The sequence below is a fragment of the Triplophysa dalaica genome, chromosome 7 (assembly GCF_015846415.1).
Source record: "Triplophysa dalaica isolate WHDGS20190420 chromosome 7, ASM1584641v1, whole genome shotgun sequence".
In the NCBI taxonomy this organism is placed as follows: Eukaryota; Metazoa; Chordata; class Actinopteri; order Cypriniformes; family Nemacheilidae; genus Triplophysa; species Triplophysa dalaica.
Window position 1 is genome coordinate 1524422 of NC_079548.1, and position 14868 is coordinate 1539289.

Here is a 14868-nt window from a genome sequence, read left to right on the forward strand (position 1 = left end):
GCGTTGTTTAAATTGTCTCCACCTCTATGTATCCAGCCCCCTTGAAAGGTATAAACTCTACTGAGCTGAGCTGTAGTCAGACTTTCGTCGACGCACAGCGAGTCCTCTATAAAGAGTAACTTCTGTACGAAAGATATCCCAACGTCTCCTGGTCGCTGATCGACAACTGAAAAAGTTTTCTATATAAAAGGTGGATATAACGCTGGATTTGCAGATGGTTTGAAACTGATAGATGGTGCGGTCCCAGTGCTAAAAGATGCCGGACATGAACTGCATGCGGTAAGTCAAACTACGTCATACGTCTATGTTTTGTTTTTAATCGGCGTGTACGGGCATAATGTATAAAACACAATGGGATGCTCGTGCTGCACTTCCATCCCACTCTTCCCACAGTCCCACCTCTAGCAGCTTGTTTTTTCCCCCGGAAATAATCGTACAGCTTAATTCTCCCTTGTATGCAATACTACTGCATAGGGATGCACCAACAGTCTGGATGGGTATTGGGGCCGATACGGGTCTTTTTTGCTGGATCAGGTGTCTGACTGACGGGTTCTATTCAAATATAATCCGTTGCATTACCCGTGAACAATTCTTAAGCTTCAAAAAAGGACCAACTGTCAGGTAAACACCATAAAAGTGCACTGTATTTCACGTCATGTATTCAGAACAAATAGACCGGAGTGGACTGTTACAGCCTTCTGAGATTACAGAGGCGATTGAAAACGGAAATGGTTATGATTTTCTTATTTTGTTTTATTTTCTCATTTCCCCATTTGTATTGCTTTATAATAGAAGGATGGTTAGATGAGGGAAGGCTGAATGATAATTGTGTGGATATCTACCTCTTTTACAGATGTACAAACAATATAGAATATAGACAGAATATTGTAGAGTTAGTTATTTGTGTTCATACAGAATGTTCTAGCAAGTGTAAGAACTAACCCTCCGTCTGTTACAATCAACCACACCCATGGGGTAAGTTGTAACAATTGCACTTTCACTTTTGCTGCAATTGTACAGTGTCGTTTTGGTTTCAGTTTCCTGAGCTGTGTTGGTCGTCAAGTCCAGTGTCATTTTGGTTGCTGTCACCTAGGGCTGGGTATTTTGCAATTGTTTCGATACCGATGTTTTTTCCAATACCAATTTATTTATACAGCGCTTTTCACAATGTGCATTGTTCCAAAGCAGCTTTACAGGAGCAAATCAATAAAACAAAAAGTAAAACAAAGCACAGCGCATTTTTTATAAATGTTTCTGCTCACACCGCTTCTCACTTTTCTCAAGCATGTGCAAATGTTGGTTTAATCTGATGTGCCCAATATGTATCCTGGATATAATAGTGTCATCTCTTCTGGATCCATATTTACTCCTTTCACTCCCTACCTAGTCTTGGATACTAAAAGGTGTCTTCCTTTTATCTCCTTATTCCATTTCTCTTACCATATGCTTAAAACAGCTTTTTTTATTATACACTTTGCTTCAGCATTGTTCAACAGTATCTCGATATCAACTTCATTTTTCTTCTTTCGTCTTTCTTTGGTGTCTTCATTCTCTTTGTCCTTATTTATGTTGTTAACTGATTCAGTTCACCTGTGTTCAGTTTAGACCCTAATTAGTTTTGTTATTTTACCACCTGTTCCACTGTTCAGTTCATGGTTGATTATTGTTTATATGCGCGTGTATAAGTATCATTCCGGTACTATCAACGGAAGAGTGTGCGTCACTATCACTGTGTTTACGGTAATATCAGCAACAACAGAGAAGCTGCGCTAACATCGAGGAGTGTTTATCCCGCAATGTCTGAGGTAATATCAGAACAAAATGTGATGTTTTCATGTTATTTTAACTGTTAGGGTTCAGACTGAATCATGGTCTTATGCTTTTCAGTTATATATATCTTTAAAGACCTCTTCAAGTCATCTGTAGATGAGATTCAGAATGACAGAGTTATTCGCTAAAGTTAGCCAACTTTGTTGACTTTTTTGTTACTTTAACGTTAATGCATTTACACTATTTATTAAGTGTAAATTTAAATGCACGTTCTGCAGCCTTGCAACTCGTGGTGTATCCCATTGTGACTACTTTGAATATGCCTTAAAAGTATGCATTTGGTTATGGGTGTGTCTGTGTAGTATACACTCAGATAATTAATTACTACTTACTTAATCATTTAAACACACTATGATTTGAGCCATACTCGTTTAAACATACATTAGTGAGTCGAAGTGATGAGATGTTTTTTTTCGCAAAAAGGAAGCGCTGTGATTAACAAAAGTTTATGATGTTTACACGGTTTGTCTCTCAGGATAATCTTTACAAATTGTTGTGTGTCTCTATTAAATCACAATAGTCCTAACACAACATTTTTACTTTTGAAGCCGAAATATAGAAGTGAAAAACCAACACCGCTATAAAGGTCACTCGATATCAACATCACCATCACTACGAACAAGCGAACGCCAGGGGCTGTTTAAATAAGGAAGTTTTGTGTCTGACCCTCGAATAGTATCAGGAAGGCTATTCCAGAGTTTAGGTGCTACGTATGTGAAAGCTCGACCCCCTTTGGTGGATTTTGTTATTCTAGGTGTTGTCAAAAGTCCTAAGTTTTGAGATCTAAGAGAGCGTGATGGGTTGTAACGTGATAAAAGCTCGGTTAAGTAAGTAGGTGCATACTTAATATCTTCGAAGTGTATTTAGTTTGATCACATTTATAAAAGATAGATACAGCTGTTCGATTACTTCCGAAATCATACGGCGCGTGCGCGGGGGGGGGAGGGGTAGGCTGAACTAAAGCACATTGTAAACAAAACACAGACATCAGTTTCACTCACCGCATCCGGTTCATGTCCGACATCTTTTAGCGCTGGGACGGCTCAATATATCAGTTTCAAACCATCTACAAATCCAGGGTTATATCCACAGATTATATAACATTCATCACCCAAATGCAGTGAACAAACAAACAAACAAACACCTGAACTTCGCAAACACATGCTCCTTCTGCTCTCCTGTGGCCGTGCCGCGTGCTTTTTCTGGGAGAATTGTCCAATAATCGAGTAAGAAAAGTTGTTATGAAAAAGTTTTATATGTTTGATAAAAACTTGTACGATCGCTGGGGGAGTTTATCGAGCACAGAAATACTATGTAATATGCACAACTTGTTTTAGACAAGTTGACCATGTTAAGCATGAGAAGACCGCACGTTTAACATTTTAAAGATGTCAGAATGCATGACAAATGATTGCAGTGCTGCTTTAACTCAGCGGCTAAGTTTATGCAACTGGGCCTTGTGAGCATGTTGTATTATTTGTTCGCTTTATATGCCCGGTGATGTCTTATGTCCCCGCCAAAGGAAATAGTCGCTATTAGCAACTTGTTAGAAACCAACGTTTCAGGCTTTTAAAAATCACAAGCGGGTTATAACTGGTGCATTTTATGTCATAGAATTAAACGTGAAAATATTTAGAGGTTTTGTTTGTCACAGACCTTATTTCAGGCAATTTACCAAAAACCCATAGATTTTGGAGCAATGGAACCAGAAGTCCTTAAATGATAACTCGTTTCCCGGGGTTTACATACAAAAATACGTCATCTCTGAGGTTCCCAATACTATTTAGGACAGGTAGTATGCAAATTGGGATGGTGGGATAAAGTCAGACTACGCGGAGTTGTACTTTAGTCCGTTGTTCTTAAACGTAAAACTCAGACCCTGCAGCCAAATGTGCATATTATTTGTCCCAATTAATATTTTAACCCTTTTGTTCAGAGTTGTGATTGTGAAAATGAATTTATTTCTTTCTCTTTTAAGGTCTGTTCCTCCATACCTGATGTTCAGTGAAACCATGAATGAAGTTGAGGAGAAACATCAGTGTCAGAAACCTCAGAATCTTGTTACGCTAGAAATGTCTTCTAGTAGTTTGCAGAAGAAAAAGTTTTTCTCTCCAAAGAGGAAACAAAGGACAGAAGGAAGCAAGTCTTTTACCTGCTCTCACTGTGGAAAGAGTTTCAAACACGAATGTCATCTTCAGCGACACATGACAATTCACACAGAAGAGCGTCCATACCCGTGTCCTCAGTGTGGAAAGAGTTTCAAACACAAATGTCATCTTCAGAGACACATGAGAATTCACACAGAAGAGCGTCCATACCCGTGTCCTCAGTGTGGAAAGAGTTTCAAACACAAATCAAATATTGAGGAGCACATAAAAGTTCACACTGGAGTGCGTCCATACACGTGTCCTCAGTGTGGAAAGAGTTTTAAACAGAGATCAACGCTTGAGAACCACATTAGAACTCACACTGATGAGCGTCAATACATGTGTACTCGGTGTGGAAAGAGTTTTAAACAGAGATCAGCGCTTGATGTGCACATCAACATTCACACTGAAGTGCGCAGATACGCGTGTCCCCAGTGTGGAAAGAGTTTCACACAGAAAAATTATCTTGAGGTGCACATCAGGGTTCACACGGGAGAGCGTCCATACTCATGTCTTCAGTGTGGAAAGAGTTTCAAACAGCAAAATCATCTTAAGGACCACATGAGAATTCATACTGGAGACCGACCGCACACATGTCATCAGTGTGGAAAGAGTTTCACACAGCAAAATCAACTTAAGGGGCACATGAGAATTCACACCGGAGAGCGACCATTCACATGTCATCAGTGTGGAAAGACGTTTAAACAGAAAACAGGTCTGGAGGTGCACAAGAAAATTCACACTGGAACCATGAACATGTCTTCAGTGTAGAAAGAGATTTCACCATAAAATGTAGATTTGCTCTTTCAAAGGAAACGGGGTATAGAGAGATGCATGTCTTAATATAAAAACAATGTTGTTGACTTCATAAATGTGAAACAAAAACTTGTAACTGTCACAGTATTCATAAACTTTGAAAAAATCTGTGACTTCAAATATTTGCAACCTAATCCAGTTCTCTTAACGCCACAGCCAAGCACACACGTTTTCCATATATAAATGTAAAATATAAAACTTCAAACATAAGATCAGATATATGAATACACAGGGACAGTAGGTGGCGGTATGTCCTCTTGACACAAGCCAGCCTGCTTACCGGCGGCGAGGGTTTGGGTGCGGACGGGGTTCTGATCTGAAAAATGTGACACATAAATTTGTACAGGAATAAAAATATTTATTTAATTCAGCATTTCTTAGTGCAGGTTTTAGTGAGAGATGATGGTTAGTGTTGTTTATTGTAGGTGTTGATAGCAAGTTCTGAGGCTTTCAGCACAGGGGTTGGCGGCTCCCATTTAAAACACTGAGGTTCCAGGTCAACCATTTTCACTGTCATGATGGATGACAGAGTTCTATCTAGTGCCAAGATGTTCCTGGTTTTGTTTATTAAAAGAGGATTTTTACGTCATGTGAAAGTTAAAACCAAAATCAGCCACCCTGACAGACCAAAAAAACTAAATCTGTCTTTTTTTGGAAGCTAAGATAAATAATAATGGATAGAAGTTTGATGGGCATTTGCTTTAACATAAAATTTGATCCATGCATCTGTTGAAAAAATAACTGTTATGAACATTGAATTCCTATTTTTTAAGCCTCACAAATACAGCACTTCCAGTTAAGCCTCTCAGCGGCTTTTGAATAGCATGGCGGTGCTATATTTTACTTACTATTCTTTGCCTTGGAGCAAGCTGACTCATCAATCTCGTTGTCTTAACGGCACCTTAACTGCACTGCTTGAGTTGAGAGATTGAGTAATAAAAAGACAATTCTGTTCCATATCATGACTAAAATAATTTAAATCCACAGACACAAGTTAATATTTTTAATACTAGTAATAAATACATAGGCTTGAATGTCATTTATCAAGGAATGCATTTAAATATGTGTGTATGTGCGCTTGTGTGTGTGTGTTCCTCTGATAAACTCAAGTATGACACACAACACCTAAACAGACACGTACAGTGCATCCGGAAAGTATTCACATGGCTTCACTTTTTCCACATTTTGTAATGTTACAGTACAGCCTTATTCCAAAATGTATTAAATTCATTACATTTACATTTGGCAGATGCTTTTATCCAAAGTGGCTCACACTGCATTAACATATACATTTATACTTAGGTATGTGCAATCCCCTGGGATCGAACCCACAACCTTGCTCTTATCACTGAGCTACAGGAAAGGAATCACTTTCCTCAAAATTCTACAAACAATTCCCCATAATGACAACGTGAAGTTTGTTTGACATCTTTCCAAATGTATTAAAAGTAAAAACGAAAAAAGCACATGTACATAAGTATTCACAGCCTTTGCAATGACCCTCGAAATTGAGCTCCGGTGCATCTTGCTTCCACTGGTCTTCCATGAGATGATAAATGGAAGAATTTTGGAACCACCAGGACTCTTCCTTGAGCTGTCCGCCCGGTCAAACTGAGCGATCGGGGGAGAAGGGCCTTAGTCAGGCAGGTGACCAAGAACCTGTTGGTCACTCTGACAGAGCTCCAGCTGGGAGGAGAACCTTCCAGAAGAACAACAATTTCTGCAGCACTCCACCAATCAGTCCTCTATGGCAAAGTGGTCAGACGGAATTCCCTTCTCAGTAAAAGGCACATGACAGCCAAAAGGCACCTGATGGACTCAGACCATGAGAAACAAAGTGATCTGTTCTGATAAAAGAATAGCAAGAGTCATGTCTGGAGGAAACCAGGCACGCTTATCACCTGGCCAATACCATCCCTTCAGTTAAGCATGGTGGTGGCAGCATCATGCTGTGGGGATGTTTTTAAGCGGCAGGAACTGGGAGACTAGTTCGAGGGAAAGATGAATGCAGTAATGTACAGAGACATCCTCCTTGAAAACCAGACCTGAACCCGATTGAACATCTCGGGAGAGATCTAAAAATGGCTGTGCACCGATGCTCCCCATCAACCCGATGTGCTTTTTTTCGTTTTTAATTTTTAAGGAAAGAAAAGAATTTTATCCATTTTGGAATAAGGCTGTAACAACAAAAATGTGTAAAAAGTGAAGTGCTGTAAATACTTCCTGGATGCACTGTACTGTCCTATCTGTGTGTTAAATTATTTATTTGTTTGTTTGTTTAAATATCTTATTTTATTACAAAGTTGTGTACTTGTTCTTCCCATTCATTGTGGACAGCAAAGAAAGAATTTCATTGTACAGGGAAACTGAAGCTCCCTGTGCATTTGACAATAAACACTTTGAACTTTGAAATAATGTTAACTAAGGATTTAATTAAGGTAACTAGTATAATTTTTGCACATTGTGTGAACTTTCTGTACAGCACTGTAGTCAATTTATTTTGTCTTATGGATTTTAAATAAAAATTGGTATCAATTACGGTATAAGTATCATTACGGTAATATCAGGTCAGCAGAAGAGTGTGCGGCACTATCACATTGTTTACGGTAATATCAGTAACAGAAGCTGCGCTAACATCGAGGACTGTTTATCCGCAATGTCTGAGGTAATATCAGAACAAAATGTGATGTTTTTAGGTTATTTTAACTGTTAGGGTTCAGACTGAATCATGGTCTTATGTTTTTTCAGTTATATCTATCTTTAAAGACCTCTTCAAGTCATCTGTAGATGTGATTTATAACCACAAGGATATTCGCTAAAGTTAGCCAAATTTGTAGCCATTTTAGTTACTTTAATGCATGTACACAATTTATGAAGTGTAACTTAAAATGCACATTCTGCAGCCGTGCATTTTATGTTGTGTCCCATATTGACTGATTTAAATATGTCCTAAAAGAATGCATGTTGTCATGGTAAAGTGTGTGTGTGTCTGCGCGCGCATGGCAAACTCGCATACGCAGATCGTTCATTATTTCTTACTTGGTTATTTAAACATATTATGAATTGTGCCATTATCATTTTAATTTCCAAAACTATGAAGGACAAATAGTATGCAAATTGGGTTGCAGTGTGAGAGTCAGACTTCTCAGAGTTGATTAAACTTAAGTCAGTTATCCTTTAGTCTCTCATAGCTTGAACAAGGTCTGGGCCCGTTTGAGAAAGGAGGTTTAAAGAAAACTCTGAGTATATTAACCCTGAAATGAGGGAAACTCTGGGTTTTCCGTTTAAGACTGCGAGAGACACACAGAGACCATCTCAGTGACTAATGTCATATGTGCTTTTGTAGAAGATCCTGTATGAGGAGATGCTGAATTCATTTATATGGATGTTCTTTGATTTCAGGAGAGAAATTTTGGACCAGAGTGGATTTTTGTCGTTTCCCCGTGCATTTTTAATTAAACGCTAGGCTTCCATTTTTCTCTACGTGGAATAAGATGTATCAAAACTTATCATCAAAACATAGTTTTCTATGGAGGATGAGAACGGGGAGACAAGTCGTTCTTTAATCCTGAACTCAGAATGATGCGCTTAATGCACCTTCTTCTAAAGTCGCATGGATCATTTTGCTCCCCAAAGTAAATAACAGTTAGAACACAACGAGAAGAGATGATATGTTACATGTTTATCTTATCCAACAGTTTACAGTTAATTCAGAGGTTTAAAAAGAGTTATTGCGTATGAAGACGCACAACATTCAGACCGCTTCCGGTGCTTCTAATCAATTACGCTATACTCAGCAAAATACATTTTAAACAAAACCATAGATTATCACTTTGTGATTATGAAGGATAATAAAAACATTGGAACATCTTGGAAAGTGTAACGCCTGATCTTCACGTACACACGCATGGTGACTTGCTTAAGCAGGGTTACAATCTGCAAAGGTTCACATACACTAACATACACTAGTACAATAGCGTTAATGTAAATCATTAATGTAAAGCATAGTGTTAAAATAAAGTCATTTATTATGAAAGTCTACTTCTACGTTAACTCTCCGTCTGTTTGTGATTGCATATCTATGCTGTGATGATCCTCCGTCCTTTCACTAACTTACTGCATCCGAGGCTCGTGATCGCTGTTTGTCGGATATATTCATAGACTGTACCATTTTGTTAAAATATTCTGTTAAAATATTGAGTAAAATATGATTTGTTAATGTGTAAATGTATTTCTTTCTATTGGAAGGTCTATTCCACCATACCACAAAGTGATGTTCAGTGAAGCCATGAATAAAGTTGAGGAGAAACATCAGGATCAGAAACCTCAGAATCTTGTAAAGCTGGAAATGTCTTCTAGTAGTTTGCAGAAGAACAAGATTTCCTCTCAAAAAGGAAAGCAAGCGAGCCGTTCACCTGCTCTCAGTGCGAAAAGTGTTTCAAATACAATTGTCTTTTTAAGGTACACATGAAAATTCACAGTGAAGAGCGACCATTCACGTGTCCTCAGTGTGGAAAGAGTTTCAAACACAAATCAACGCTTAAAAAGCACATAAGAAATCACACTGGAGAAAGCCAACACACATGTCCTCAGTGTGGAAAGAATTTAGACTGCAAGTCAATGCTTGAGGAGCACATCAGAATTCACACTGAAGAGCGTCCATACGTTTGTCCTCAGTGTGGAAAGAGTTTTAAACACAGATCAACGCTTAAAAAGCACATTAGTATTCACACTGGAGAGAGCCGACACACATGTCCACAATGTGAAAAGAAATTCAACTGCAAATCAACACTTGAGGAGCACATTAGAGTTCACACTGGAGAGCGACCATACACGTGTTCTCAGTGTGGAAAGAGTTTTAAGCTGCAAAATCATCTTAAGGCGCACAAGAAAATTCACACTGGAGAGCGTCCATGAACATTGGAAATTCTCAGCATAAAATGTAGATTTGCTCTGAGAAATTAAATCGACAAATATTTTACTCACTCTCAAGCCGTCACGGGTGTATTTGACCTTCTTCTTTAATCAATTCTATTAGTTTGGATCAATTAGGTCAATTGGTTTTTGTAAAATATTTATATTTCAACAAATATAAATTATAATCAATGGCGTCCGGAAACAGGATTTGAAGAACTGATTGAGGGGCGGGCTCAGAGAAACAGTATTGAAGAAACATGCACTGTAAGAAAACTGTAATTTTACAGAAATGTTATAAACATTTTTCTCAGATTTTCCATGTAAAATAAAAAACAGAATGTTACTCTTTTATTTGTATGTATTTTTTTAATACAGTAAAAAAGTAATACAGGAAAGACAGCAACGGAAAAATATCTGTTTTTCTAGTTTTTTTTAAAAATACTGTCAAAAATTACAGAAAGACAACAAATTTACAAGAAAAGTGGGAAACAGATTTGATATATATCCTTATATCCTATATTTTTACAGGGGGGATATACGGTTTATTTCAGTTTTTCTAGTTTACAGAAAATTACTGTTTTTTTTACAGTTGGATTTTCAAGACAGCAACAGTTAATGTAGTGAAAGACAGAGAAACACGGGAGTTGCTGTTACTTCTCCTCATGTCATCTAAGATTAAGGCCACATTGAGTGCGTTAACATGCACAAACGAAATGTACTGTATATCTATCAAAAATCAGCTTAGAAAGAAACCCGTTTGCATGCAAAATTATAAACCGGCTATGCATAAAACGCGTTTACATAGAAGTTTGAGACTTGTAGGGTTTCTCGTGTGCAGTGACGTCATCGTCGATAGTCTGTTTAGTAATTAAAATTGTAGCGGGAAAACTGTCAGAAGCTGTATTTTTATATTTCTTCTCGTGTCCGCAGAACCCGCATGCAACAATGGTTTTTCATTTTGACGTTTCTACATCAACTGCATGATTCCAGAGAGGACTTTTTATTTATCGTCAAAAGGCGCACATATTACTTTTATGTGGCCTGTGTCTGTATTATCAACTTTAAAAACATTGAACTTGCATTCTTGAATGACCATGGAGCAGGATTACAAGTAGTGTGTAAAAATCTTGACTCCTCTACAGACATGTACACTCAAAGATTAACCAATGAAATCTTGGTTAAACCATTTTACTTTTTTTTGCATCCAGTATTTATGGGATTTCTATATTAATTTCTGCATAATAGGGTCTAGTACACATGATTGAACAGTTCTTGAATTGCATAAATAGTTTTAAAACTGAGCCCCTAATAGTGGAAATAGGCTATTGATTGATTATACAGCTTAGTTTAAAATCTTTTCAGATCAAACTTTTAATTAACAGCAAAAGCTTCTTCTTTAAGTGATCAAAAGCTTTATAAAGCCACGTTGAAGTCACTTCACTGAGTTCCACAAGTAAATTTTTTTAATTGTGTGAGTTTTAAATCATGTATTAAACTGCAAATCGTTTTATATTGAATACATTTTTACAAATTTGTGGTCACAGATTTCCATCAAAAGGTATATTGATACATCTGTGTCCTATTTTGCATTTGATAGACACATAGATCTGTACTAAGTAACAATCTAAATAATGTATTTTGGTGGAATAGACTTAATTTAAGTGATGAATGTGGACAGTTATTAAAATTCTTAGTATTTTAATGTTTGGATCATTTATAAAATCTTTATGCAAATAATATGATAATTCTTCAAACAAAGTGAAGACTATTTTGTTAAAAGAGAGTTGGGTCCTAAATATCATATGTGCTGTGCATTTTAGCATCTAATGTGTGAGTTTTATTTTAATGAAGACTAAATCTAACCCGTATGTTAGTACAAAGAGACTTAACATGTCACACAGGCTGATCTTTTGATATTGTGATGATTTGCAATACAGCAGCAGCTGTAGTTAGTAATCTAATATTTTGCTCGGAGCAAGCTGACACATGAAGCTCACTGTGCATTTGACAATAAACACTTTGAACTTTGAAATAATGTTAACTAAGGATTTAATTAAGGTAACTAGTATAATTTTTGCACAGTGAACTTTCTGTACAGCACTGTAGTCAATTTATTTTGTCTTATTGTTTTTAAATAAAATTGGACTCGACTGAGAGTGCGCGTGTATAAGTATCATTTCGGTAATGTCCTGTAGACAGAAGAGTGTGCGTCACTATCACTGTGTTTACGGTAATATGAGTAACAGAGAAGCTACGCTAACATCGAGGACTGTTTATCCGCAATGTCTGAGGTAATATCAGAACAAATTGTCACGGTTCAGGTTATTTTAACTGTTAAGGTTCAGACTGAATCATGGTCTTATGTTTTTCAGTTATATCTATCTTTAAAGACCTCTTCAAGTCATCTGTAGATGTGATTAATAATGCTAAATATGTAACGTTAGCCCTTTTTAGTTACTTTAATACATTTACACTATTTATGAAGTGTAACTTTAAATGCACGTTCTGCAGCCTTGCAATTTATGTTGTGTACCATATTGACTGATTTAAATATGTCCTAAAATTATGCATGTTGTCATGGTAAAGTGTGTGTGTGTCTGCGCGCGCATGGCAAACTCGCATACGCAGATCGTTCATTATTTCTTACTTGGTTATTTAAACATATTATGAATTGTGCCATTATCATTTTAATTTCCAAAACTATGAAGGACAAATAGTATGCAAATTGGGTTGCAGTGTGAGAGTCAGACTTCTCAGAGTTGATTAAACTTAAGTCAGTTATCCTTTAGTCTCTCATAGCTTGAACAAGGTCTGGGGCCGTTTGAGAAAGAGGGTTTAAAGAAAACTCTGAGTATATTAACCCTGAAATGAGGGAAACTCTGGGTTTTCCGTTTCAGAATACGAGATCTATGTCAAACCCAAGAAAGTGGGGAAACTCAAGCCTGTGTGTAAATAAAGTCCATTAATAAAGAAATGAATAAATACAGACATATGCAGAAACGAAGCGATAAAGGTAATAAGCAATTCATTTAGATGTGCAGCCATTTTTACCCAAATCTGCTCCAAGCAGGGTTCGTACCGGCGATCAGGAAAGTGTGACTTGCTTTCTGCCGCCATGTTTTCTTTGGTGCTGTTGCCATGGTGAACGGTAATATCAGAGCTCCATTGATCATGGCTTGTCGTAGTCGTGATGTATGTGCTAAACTTAAGTTAAGCCTTCACAGAGTTGATAGAACTAACTCAAATCAGCTGTTCTGAAACCAAATACTCAATGTTTCTCATCTCGGTGTAAATCAACTCAAGAGTACCTCAGAGTACCGGTGTACATTCACGAAGGTGTCAAAAGTTAACCGCAGGTTAGTAACAACAGTGATTATAAATTTATGCCGTGAACCTCGAGCACATAACTATGTATTATTAAGGTCCTACTTTGGTTTATGGAGTGTCTAGTAACGTAAATCCGCGGCAGTTCGCGAAACGGAATTTCCAAGCCAATAACTTTTATTTATTCACCTTCGGATTTACAACTTCGGGAATATCCATAGACTGTGTAAAATATATATATGTATAAATTATACTTTATCTCAGTCTGCTGATTAACTTACACAGGCCCGCCAACAGAAACTGCCATTACAGCAGATAAATGTAAATAATATGACGCGTCGACGCATTTCATGCACATCGTTGCAGCCCTACTGTAAACCAAAAACTCAGACCCTGTGTAACCGAGGCAAGCTAATGAAGGGCTGTGCAGTATGTTAACCTCACTCCCCGGCCTCAAGGACGCTCTAGCGACAGACGCAAGAGACTGCGGTCTTTACCCTCCTCGCTAGAGTGCCCGACTCCCATGCTGGACCGACCTGTTTCCAGGCTCGCTTAGAGCGGTGCGGAGCGTTCCGGTTACACCTGCGTATCCCCAATTTGCCTATTATCTGCCCTAATTAATAGTTTAACCATTTTGTTAAAATATTTTGTCAAATTGTTTATATGTAAATGTATTCTTTCTTTTGGAAGGTCTGTTCCACTAAACCACACAGTGATGTTCAGTGAAGCCATGAATGAAGTTGAGGAGAAACATCAGTGTCAGAAACCTCAGAATCTTGTAACGCTAGAAATGTCTTCTAGTAGTTTGCAGAAGAACAAGATTTTCTCTCCAAAAATGAAACAAAGAACAGAAGCAGAGGAGCCGTTCACCTGCTCTCAGTGTGGAAAGAGTTTCAAATACAAATGTCTTCTTCAGGTACACATGAAAATTCACAGTGAAGAGCGTCCATACACGTGTCCTCAGTGTGGAAAGAGTTTCAAACACAAATCAACTCTTAAAAAGCACATAAGAAATCACACTGGAGAAAGCCAGCACACATGTCCTCAGTGTGGAAAGAATTTAGACTGCAAATCAATGCTTGAGAAGCACATTAGAGTTCACACTGGAGAGCGTCCTTACACGTGTCCTCAGTGTGGAAAGAGTTTCAAACACAAATCATCGCTTAAGAAGCACATTAGTATTCACACTGGAGAGAGTCGACACACATGTCCTCAGTGTGAAAAGAGTTTCACACAGAAATCAATACTTGAGAAGCACATTATAAGTCACATTGAAGAGCGTCCATACACGTGTCCTCAGTGTGGAAAGAGATTCAAACGCAAAGTAAAGCTTGAGGACCATGTGAGAATTCATACTGGAGAGCGTCCATTCACATGTCCTCATTGTGGAAAGAGTTTTAATCAGAAATCAAATCTTGAAGTGCACATCAGAATTCACACTGAAGAGAGCCGACACACATGTCCTCAGTGTGGAAAGAGTTTTACACAGAAGAATTATCTTGTGGTACACATGAAAATTCATACTGAAGAGCACAGATACGCGTGTCCTCAGTGTGGAAAGAGTTTCACACAGAAACATAATCTTGAGGAGCACATTAGAATTCACACTGGAGAGCGTCCGTACCCATGTCATCAGTGTGGAAAGAGTTTTAAGCTGCAGAATCATCTTAAGGTGCACAAGAAAATTCATACTGGAGAGCGTCCATGAACATTGGAAATTCTCAGCATAAAATGTAGATTTGCTCTTAGAAATTAAATCGACATATATTTTACTCACTCAAGTCATCACGGGTGTATTTGACCTTCTTCTTTAATCAATTCAATTAGTTTGGAT

The 14868-nt window shown here is 37.7% G+C and overlaps 2 protein-coding genes across 2 annotated transcripts; both read left to right on the forward strand.

Moving 5' to 3' along the window:
- Positions 1-1749: 1749 nt before the first annotated feature.
- On the forward strand, positions 1750-5752 carry LOC130425971 (gastrula zinc finger protein XlCGF8.2DB-like). Its single transcript, XM_056752448.1, has 2 exons — positions 1750-1805; positions 3809-5752. Exon 2 carries the CDS (start codon positions 3828-3830, stop codon positions 4746-4748), a length of 921 nt encoding a protein of 306 aa, XP_056608426.1. The 5' UTR covers positions 1750-1805; positions 3809-3827; the 3' UTR covers positions 4749-5752.
- Positions 5753-11955: 6203 nt separating this feature from the next.
- Positions 11956-14744, forward strand: LOC130425959 (gastrula zinc finger protein XlCGF8.2DB-like). Its single transcript, XM_056752432.1, has 2 exons — positions 11956-12001; positions 13725-14744. Exon 2 carries the CDS (start codon positions 13750-13752, stop codon positions 14740-14742), a length of 993 nt encoding a protein of 330 aa, XP_056608410.1. The 5' UTR covers positions 11956-12001; positions 13725-13749; the 3' UTR covers positions 14743-14744.
- Positions 14745-14868: the final 124 nt, after the last annotated feature.

Excerpts from the sequence above, each read along its gene's own strand:
- LOC130425971 (XM_056752448.1), top strand. The coding sequence starts at position 3,828 with ATGTTCAGTGAAACCATGAATGAAGTTGAGGAGAAACATCAGTGTCAG.
- LOC130425959 (XM_056752432.1), top strand. The coding sequence starts at position 13,750 with ATGTTCAGTGAAGCCATGAATGAAGTTGAGGAGAAACATCAGTGTCAG.